This window comes from Gadus macrocephalus, chromosome 12 (genome assembly GCF_031168955.1).
Source record: "Gadus macrocephalus chromosome 12, ASM3116895v1".
Taxonomy (NCBI): Eukaryota; Metazoa; Chordata; class Actinopteri; order Gadiformes; family Gadidae; genus Gadus; species Gadus macrocephalus.
This window is the reverse complement of record NC_082393.1, coordinates 7,437,933-7,447,932: the sequence shown is the minus strand read 5'-3', so window position 1 is coordinate 7,447,932 and position 10,000 is coordinate 7,437,933. Positions and strand designations below refer to the sequence as shown.

At 44.0% G+C, this 10,000-nt stretch overlaps 2 protein-coding genes across 2 annotated transcripts in view; both read right to left on the bottom strand.

Moving 5' to 3' along the window:
- pdgfra (platelet-derived growth factor receptor, alpha polypeptide) overlaps positions 1-2,393 on the bottom strand; it is a 27,053-nt gene extending 24,660 nt beyond the window's left edge. The window contains 1 exon segment of the mRNA XM_060068079.1: positions 2,141-2,393. The gene's annotated coding sequence lies outside the window, so the exon portion shown is untranslated.
- A 5,599-nt stretch (positions 2,394-7,992) lies between these two features.
- Positions 7,993-9,564, bottom strand: gsx2 (GS homeobox 2). Its single transcript, XM_060066755.1, has 2 exons — positions 9,065-9,564; positions 7,993-8,845 (listed from the first exon to the last, which is right to left on the bottom strand). Exons 1-2 carry the CDS (start codon positions 9,438-9,440, stop codon positions 8,496-8,498), a joined length of 726 nt encoding a protein of 241 aa, XP_059922738.1. The 5' UTR covers positions 9,441-9,564; the 3' UTR covers positions 7,993-8,495.
- Positions 9,565-10,000: the final 436 nt, after the last annotated feature.

Here is a 10,000-nt window from a genome sequence, read left to right as displayed (position 1 = left end):
TAGGCAGATGGAGTGAACTTTATTTTTATTTTTTTTCGAATGGTGCCAAGTTCCAGTTAGGTTGGGTATGCCCCTCAAACGTTGGCCGCTAGGTGGCGACATAGTCCGCTTTATGACTGCGTCGAGACGGTTTCGTCTCCGCATATTTTTTTTTACAGTCCTTTTCTGTAAATTTCAAACAAGAATAGGCCAACTAAATTGCTTCAACAAAAAACGGTTTCAACATTAACTACCTCGATCGATAGTGGATCTACTATAAAAACAAATATCTTTACTATAAATGCTATTTATAGTAGCCTACCTAATAGGCTACGTCATTTCTTTAGGATATGGTCTAATATAAGGGGATTGCATTCGCGCAGAAAAGCAAGGGCCAATATATAAAGTGTATCTCGTTTTCAATTTAAATGGAATTTCTCAAAAACAACAACAAACACATCGAACTGGTTCCATCATGGTCCGTTTGACCATAGATGTTGCCCAGGGACGCTCATTTATCTGTTATCTGTCCGGGAACAAATGAATAAGAGCAACCCAACCAGCACACTGGATAACTGGGTAGCACACTGCTGTAAGAGTTCATCCAAACTTCCCCAACTGCCTCTTCAACTCTAGCTTAATAACCATAACCCTGAAGTTGAAACAGTCTCTCCGCACCTCTGTTTTCATTTCTTTTATTTTCCTTTCACCTTTGAAATCATAACGCAATGTCTCTTGTGCGCTTTGTCCAATATGGATTTTATGGGAAATCCATAGAACAATGGCCCTTTTTCAAAATAATTCCATAAACCGTTTGCCTTGACAAAGTGTTTTGTGGCTTCAGTTCATCCGAGACAGGACAGGCTAATTACCGTGCCAACCTGGGTTTAGCAAGAGTATAATTAGTGGACGCCCTCCACGCGCGAGCGCGCGCGCACAAACACACTCGCGCTCTTACACAACAAAGTATTATTCGCTTGAGAATCTCCAGACAATGCAGAACGTCTTTGGCCAGGGTGTCAACACAACTCTTTGTAAGCACATCATTTCGAAATGAGATTTCAGCGAAAAGTCATTCCCAGTCTCCATGTCGCTCTAATCGTCTAAGGCTCGTGCGCTAGACTGAAGGAATGTGGCCCCACTGTTTACTCTATACTCTCTCCTGTTCTGATTTTGCACAAAATACGATGTTCAATTGCTTAATAGCAGGCACACACATGTGTGTACTGAATCGATTAATTGATTATAGATGATCATCAATCTTCTCTTCTGAGCCATGTCTTTCCCACACAGCGGGGGAGCGGATCCCTAATGAGCCCTCACTCATTAAAACCTTTGACTCTTGACTTTTTTTTGAAGCGCCTCTGGACGATTACAAAATAAGTCAATTATAACAGCAGAATGAAGAAACTAAATATATAGTTACGCTATACGCGTGCCGTTTCTCCTGTATCCATCGGCATAGTGCTTCAAAAGTTGTGACTCTGGAAGAAAGCAGTTTGCCCATATGCAAAAGTTTCTTTCCTTTTGCCACTTTCTGTTCCGCAGCCTCGAAGAATCATTGCGATGCTGATATTCCTTTTTAAAGCATTCCATGTGCAGGCGAAGAAAAAATGGGTAGAAAAAAAAGGAATAGGTTTTCTCCAATGTGTTTTCCATTAAGTGTCAGGCATCTCCACAATAGCGCTTCAGTCCGCGAGGTGACACCTCCAGCTGTGAGGCCGAAAAGAAGCACTTTCATTCAGCCAAGGGAGCCACGTCTGCCCGCTAGGCCCCCGGAGGTGAGACCATATGGTGGACGATAAGCAAGAATTCCTATCATCCCTATCGCCCGATAACGTGTTGCAGAAACTGAAACGGAGTGGGCATCCCAGGTCCAGTTCCATGGGAGGAATAACTTTTTTTGCAGGGAATCAACCAGATTTTCAACTGATTCCAAATGATAGGAAAAAAACGCTTTGTTATTTTAAGTGGTGGTAATTTAACTTTATCTATTTCATGAGGTTAAGTTTGTTTTATTTTGGGATATATATATTTTTTAATTGACATTAAAAAAAACAAGTCCCACACCCTCAATTAATGGGCGCCAACACAGCTTACATTTGTTACTACATTAAATGATCTCAAGTGGTGATGATCAAGATTCAAACCATTCTATTACCTTTTACAATCCCAGGGTTTTATATTCCTTTCGATTAATTACATCCAATGCGCATCGGGAGCGTAAAGGCTCCAGGAGGGACCGGTCCAAGGTGCAGTATGGGTCCGGAGAAGTGGTTTGTTCGCCGGCAGAGCGAGCATACGTGCGCCGCTCCGTCCACTTCCACAGCCGCGTTTCTGAATGCGCCTGGGCTACAGCGACCTGTAATTGATTCAATGTTACAGTCCATACTCCTCCTCCCCCCCAAAAAAACTAATCATCTGGCTCAAAGTAAATAACTCGCAGGAAATGCCCCCCTCCTCTCCTCCTCTCCTCCCATCAAGCGCAGAGGTTCCCTTCAAAATAAGAGTCTCGTTCAGAAAAAGTAACAGCAGCGTTTCGAGTTGGTCGTTTGAAATTAGATTAACATTTGTTGTATTTATTTCCATACAGATATGTTTTCCTTTTATTTTTCAACTAAGAATTTTTCTGGATAACAATCTTTAGTTTTAAGCCCATGATGAAGTTTGATTGGCCCTTATTAAACATCCCTAACATGAATATCTATCTTGCCAACCGAAAAGCGCTATTCACTTTTAACGTTTCCTCCAAATATGCATACCTAAGTATTCGTTTTTTGCCTGCAGGCCACATGATGTGAAAAGCGTGTTTTTTTAAAACCACAAAGATAACTCATAGAGGGCGCTCCAACACCATCTTATATCTACTGGTGATGCTCTCTCTCTGAACAGAGAGAGAGGGTGTATGTGCGTGTGCGTGCGCGCGCGTGTGTGTGTGTGTGTGCCTGTGTGTGTGCGTGTGCGTGTGCGTGTGTGTGTGTACGTGTACGTGTACATGTACGTGTACGTGTACGTGTACGTGTGTGCACGGTCCCTTACGTGTTGGTGCAGGTGTGTCAGCTGTTTATCCACATAGACCGTCTACTATTCAATAAGTCCCCAGATCTCGTAGCCTGGGGTTGACCTGTCGGACCGAGGGGTGGGCAGAATAATGGCTCATTAGGAGTCACCTATCTCGGGGCAGTGAAGCGGGGTATCCGAGCGTGGTTTCCCCCGGAGGCTCAGCGCTTGGCAGCCCGAGAAACAGCGCTCCAGCCGATAGTCACAATCACTTCCACATGTTTCCTCGGAGCAAGCGCGAAAAGAACAGCGTCCCTTGTTCTCCAAACAAAGGACCTCTAACTTTAGCCGTTAAGCCCAACCGTCAGCCTGCAGGCTTTTTCAGGGTTTCTCTTTTTGTGTGGTGCTCTTCAGCCACTAATGTAAGGACACGCGAAATGGTAACTATATCCACGCCTTGGCGCTATATTCGATGGAAGTCAAGACATGTATTGACGTGTTGAAGAGTCATAAAACAGGCAATAGCAATAATTATAAAGGGAAGAAGCCTCGCGAGAACAAAGAAACAAAAGATGGGCGCTTCCGCTTAATTAAAAGGGATTAAACGTGAGGCATACACTTTATATCCTCTCTTTGTATCAAGTGACACTTCAATGCTCGGGTGTGTTGCGTTAAATATATTGCACAACGTTAGAGGAGGACACTGCAACGTCCATAGTGGACCTAAAGTATGACCCTCTTCGGCCACCAGGGGGCGCAATATAGCACAATAGAACATGGCTATTCCTCTGTAAATGCGCATAGGCTTTATATTGACTTCAAATGTGACTCCCACAAAAAAAAAATCAAGATCCATAGAACAGATAAAACTATGTTGTAGGCCTATTCTTAGCCTAAAGAAATCTAACCGTCAACTGCAAAAAATGACCAACCCTACAGAACATGGATGTATAATTCAGAAAGTGAAAACAGACAGATCATGAAAGAGCATATATGGGGTAGACACTGACTGCAGAAACAGGAATGTCAGGAGCAGCAAAGGACAGGACAGTGGAAACAGAGACGGGTCATTGAGGAGCAGGTAGGGTTAGACGGTACAAATACTGATCGTTAAGAAGCATGTATGGGTCAGATATGGAGAAAGGTAATTGAGGGGCAGGTAGGGGTCATACAGAGACAGGTCATTAAGAAGCAGGAAGAGGTTAGACAGTATAGACTATATTGTCTAATCTCTGCTTCTTAATGATATGTCTATAGTATGGACATATCATTAAGGAGCATGTATGGGTCAGATAGGTCGTATAGAGACAGGTCATTGAGGAGCAGGTACGGGTTAAACAGTATATACAGAAAACAGGTCATTATGAAGCAGGTAGGATCTAGACAGTATGTACAGAGACAAGTCATTAAGAAGCAGGTAGGGGTTAGACAGTATGCACAGAGACGGGTCATTAAGAAGCGTAGGGTCAGATAGTTAGTATAGAAACAGGTTTTTGAGGAGCAGGTAGGGGTTAAAAGGTACATACAGAGAAAGGTCGTTAAAGAGCAGGGGTTAGACAGAGACAGATCATTGAGAAGCAGGACAGTGGTTGGATAGTTAAAACAAGACAGGCCATTTAGGAGCAGGTAGGGGTTAGTGAGTACAGAGACAGGTCATTTATGAGCAGGTATAGGGGTTAGACTGTGAGTACAGATACAGATCATTAAGGAGTGAGTAGGGTTTAAAGTCAGACAGTACTGAGACAAATCATTAAGGAGAATTAGGGTTTGGCAATACAAAACAATGGCATTCAAATTCAGAACATTTAGTCTCGACTCGACCAATCTGAGAAGACCAAAACTACAAATCTATATTATAAATATGAATATTTATTGTATTTATTATTTATATTTTTGTTAGTATTCGAAAATAACAAAACAGGAATAATCGTTTCAGCTGTTGACAACTCAATGAGAACTTTCTGTAAAGAAATGTGGTCACCGGGTGGTCTGTGATTGGCCATGAAGAGTTCTGACGTCAATGTGCGTGGGGTGACCAATGGACAACTGAGTGGCAACGGACCCGAAGAGGAGGTTAGAGACGGTTCCAGAGGAGCTCTCCGGCGTGCTGAATCCAACCCCGACGACCGCCGCCTCCCCCGCACCTCAGCGCTGCAGAGCTCCGCTGCTCCGGGGAGATCCATATAACTTGCTGTGATGTCACAAATTCCAAGGGTCTCCAAATATCATATCTTAAATAAAAAAAGCCCAAACTAGCAGTTGGTTGAGAGTGTCTTAATAACAAACAGTACAAGCTGGCAATGAGCTGGATACATATCCTGAGACTTGTCCGAAAAGGATTAAACGAAATTAAAGGTTTGCTTCTGTATGCTTTCCGATTACCTGATGATTATAACCTAATCGATAAAAATGAAAACCGCCAATGCATTCAAGTGTCTACTTTTAGCCTAAATGTTAAAAAACGAATTCAGAGATGATCAAGATATGCTAATTTCCCATTCAATAACTGATTGTCAAATTTGTTCTACAAAAAAATGAGTCTGTGATACAATACTTTAAAATAAAATACGTTTAAAAATGATCCAAATCCAGGTACGGAACCGGGTATCATGATGCCCATTGCAAGTGTTTGTTAAACAACCAGGAATTCAACAAGTGGGCGGAATTTAGGGTGACCATAAAATCTGAGTGTTATGTCGTGTTATGTCGTGTTATGTCGTGTTTAACCGCCTCCCAGGAGTCGGGTGAAAGACAGGGTTAAGGGGCGCGTGTCCAGATTACCCCCCCCCCCCATGAATAAAGCACAGAATGAGTTAAGGATTTATGACGGATTTAGACGTCAGGGCATGTCGAAGTTGAGGAGAAAATGTCGCTGGTAGTTTCATTACCGAACCAGGGGTTCTCTCCCCCCCTCCGCCTCTCTCCATCTCCATCTCTCTCTCTCTCTCTCTCTCTCTCTCTCTCTCTCTCTCTCTCTCTCTCTCTCTCTCTCTCTCTCTCTCTCTCTCTCGCTCTCTCTCTCTCTCTCTCTCTCTCTCTCTCTCTCTCTCTCTCTCTCTCTCTCTCTCTCTCTCTCTCTCTCTCTCTCTCTCTCTCTCACCCTCTCTCTCTTTCTCTCTCTCTCTCTCTCTCTCTCTCTCTCTCTCTCTCTCTCTCTCTCTCTCTCTCTCTCTCTCTCTCTCTCTCTCTCTCTCTCTCTCTCTCTCTCTCTCTCTCTCTCACCCTATCCCTCCCTCTCTTTTCCACATTGGCACTCGAGCGCTTCTCCCCATAAAACAGCAGCTGCAACAGTCTGAAAGGCGCGCGCTTATTAATTGTCCTTTGTCATGCGTAATTGCCACACTTTCAATGGAATAGCCATGGCCCGACCTCTCCGGAGTGATGTCGATCTGGAGAGTGTATTGGTCATGGAGTCTATGTATTAACGGACCCTCACGGCAACTATCGAATTATATAGGCTACGTGCCGAAAAGCCCTCACCTGAACGGTTGGACTCCCTGGCTATATTGATCTTGGAGATAAGACAGTTCAATTCGCCCCATTCTCGGTATGGGCCGGGTGGATTCGACAAGAAAAGAAGCCTCTGTCTATATTCGGTGCCCCGGCGGCTCGGGGTCACTGCCAGTGGGTCCATGGAAAGGGGGTTAGGGGGGGGGCGCTGTTTTTTACTTTCACCAACTCCATTGTTGAAGCGTTTGTAATTGTTCTGCTGGTCTTTCACGTGCACACCTGCGAGGTGGTGACGTTTAATTCGATTAATAAGAACTACAATATATATTCATTAGGTGGCTTTCGCCCAATAATATATGATCACCAGCGGGACGTGAATAGGCACCATTTATTCCCGCCATGAATAGGTCCACGCTGGACTAAGACTTCACCTGCTTCCCCTCTCAATTAGGAATGTATCCCAAACTTTGACAGAAACGCGTTAAATTAACCGTTAGCTAATTTCCAATGGCCCCTCCTACGTAATCCCTCCTTGGAGTCTATTCCATTTTTCTCGCCATGCCCCCTTAATTTACCATAAGTTGAAAGGTTCAAATAGGGCCTAATGAAACAGTGACTAAATCGTTCTCTGGGACTCGGAGGAACCCCGGGGCTGCCTCTTCAAAGCCCTGTGAGCCCAGAGCCGTCGGGGGTCCCGGGCTAAATACGAGTCCCAAGGCAGCACAATCTAACATGTCAAAGCCTTTGCACAGTTCTATATATCCTTGTTCTGTGGTTCTGAAGAAATAATCAACCAACGTGGGACCGAAACCGCAATTAAACTCGCTTTGGACAACCAAAATCTCTTGAAAAGCGAACATTAATGGGCTATTGGCCGTGCACCAGGGGCGCGATCGGGTAGCCTTTTGTGGTCAGGATTCAGGAGAACCCAGGCCTACAACTATAGTCGTCATAAAGCTTTTATACACTCGTTTCACATTCAAATGGCCCATATACGCGGACAAATTATTACTACCTTTAAAGATCAAGTCGGTCTAAACGTAAGATATATGAAATGTCAGGTGTCACCATGAACGTTAAATAAATCGACTGATGTTTTGAAACGACACGTTTAAGCGAGATGGAAAATGCTATAGGACTACTTATTATAGGATACATAGGCATATATATCTCCTGAAGATCATAGGATTAGCTCATATTTAAATACTTCTGGACTTTAAAAGAATATAAGGAATAATAATAATAATAATGATAATAATAACAATAATAATAAAATAATAATAATGATATAATAATATAATGAATAACTTTTTTTAAACCACTTTCATCGAAGCTTACAGAAATGTCTTAACATTTTTTTATATGTATGGTATATACTTAGATAAGATCTATGGTTTAGATTAATAGATTGATAGTTGAACAAATAACCGATAGATAGAGAGTGTGATGATGGTTAAAAAGATAAACGGTTTTATATCCACTTTCTAAAGGAAAACGGTTTTTGTATATTTGCATCATTTATCATTCAAATGATAGAAAAATCGTGCAGTGCAAAACGCAATGTAAAGGTATGAGCACACAAGTTTTTATTTAAATAAATATACATATTTTACAAATTCACAAAAGGGCTATTCTATTACCACGGGTTGCATTGCACCACACAACCTCACTGATGACGCGCGTGGGATTCCGTTATTATCTCACATTTGCCAGTGGGATGCTCGGGCAGATCTCGCGATACAGCTCAGGTGTGTCTCCAGTCAAGGTTTAAAACACGGCAGGTGGGCAGGCAGGCAGGCAGGTACTTCATCTTGGGTATTTAATATACACACGTGATACATTTCAAACGGATAAACAGTGCACTGGTGTACAGTAGGGCCACGGGAAACGTGTACACAACTCGTACAACTACAAATAGTTGTACTCTTTATTTTACTTAACGCAGCAAGTTCATGAGGCGCGGAGATGGGGTGGACGCAGAGTTTTTTTTTCTTTATAACGCTCCAAGGAGGATACACGGGGGGAATAGTCACTAAGTGCTGCCAAGATTGAATCTATCCCGGCTATCAGATCGGGGACACCTCCTCCTTCTCCTCCGAGGTGGAGGCCGGGGACAGGGACCCCTCGTCCTCCGACCTCGGGTAGTCTGTGTGGGTGGTGCTGCTGGCGCACTTGCAGCCCCCGTGGACACCCCTCTGGGTGCCCTTGCCTTCCTTCTTGTGCTTCACCCTGCGGTTCTGGAACCAGATCTTCACCTGCTTCTCCGACAAGCTCAAATAGGTGGCGATCTCGATTCTGCGCAGTCTCGAGAGATACATGTTGGTAGAAAACTCGCGCTCCAGCTCCAGAAGCTGCGTGCTCGTGAACGCCGTGCGCATCCTCTTGCCGTTCTGGATGTGGCTGCTCTCGGACGCGGCTGTGGACAGAAACATTTAAACATTAAGGGTTTGCCTTCACGATGGAAACATTGTAAACATTACACTATAAAACGGACACTAAATTATGTTGTGCGTAATTTTGCGTAAAACATCCCCAAAGTTTGATTCACTTTCAAAATGTAAAAAACGAATCTAAACAAGGCAATTCGTTTTTTTTAAAGTTTGGAATTACGGTCAACTTTGGAAAAACTTCTTACCTATGGAGAGGCAGTGGTACCTCCGGGGATCTGTGACGCTGTAGGTGGGAGTGCAGACAGGTGTCTGTCCCGGGTGCGTAAGAGCGGAGGACGGATGGTGGCCAATCCTGTGGCAGTACTGTGCCTCCGCGCCGGGAAACTGACTTTTAAGACCGGGGATGCTGCTGCGTGATGAGTGGATGTGGGACGTGACGCACATGGGACACACGCAGAAGGTCCCACTCTTCCTAGACGGGCAGACGGGCGCGCTGACACCCAGCATGCTCGTGGAATGCATGCTGACGGGGATGAGGAAGTCTCGCACCGGATGCTCCACCGGTGCGGGGCGCACGGTATCCTTGATGATCAAAGAGTCGACGTAGAAGGACCTCGACATGGTGATGGTGGTGTGTGTGTGTGTTGTGTTGGCGCTGGGGATGAGTTGTGTGTATTTCGGTCCTCGCGCAAGAGGATAGAGATTTTCTGTGAGCGCCTCGGGATGTGAAAAGGTGCTTATGTTGACGGCTCAACAAAAGGGGACCTCGAGGAGGGCTGGCCCTTCAGCGTCATCCACGTGCGTTCCCGTCTCCGAGGGTTTACGCAGCCGGACGACCCACACCACGTGACGTCCCCCCAACTCTCAATTTGTAGATTAGCGGCTTTAACTCCACAATCAAGGGCACTGGTGGAGTCTGGCAAAGTATTGCTGGACACATTTAAGGTTTATTAAAAAACGTTATTTTGGCCAAGCAAAAAGTATGGATATAATAGCTAATAAAATACAAAGAGGAAAAACATGTAAAACAGTTTGAGGATTAGTTAAAATATGTCTCGTAAAAGGTTATTTCACTGTAATAAATATTTGTACATTTATTATGAAAACTTTCACCGTAAGATAAGATAAGATAAGATAAGATAAGATATACTTTATTCATCTCAGCTGAGGTGTTCCAGCAG

What these genes read in the sequence shown, in the direction of transcription:
- gsx2 (XM_060066755.1), bottom strand. Translation starts at nt 9,440, where the DNA reads ATGTCGAGGTCCTTCTACGTCGACTCTTTGATCATCAAGGATACCGTG. An exon ending in GTACCACTGCCTCTCCATAG is followed by an intron (nt 8,846 to 9,064) that starts GTAAGAAGTTTT and finishes TTCTGTCCACAG; the next exon opens with CCGCGTCCGAGAGCAGCCAC.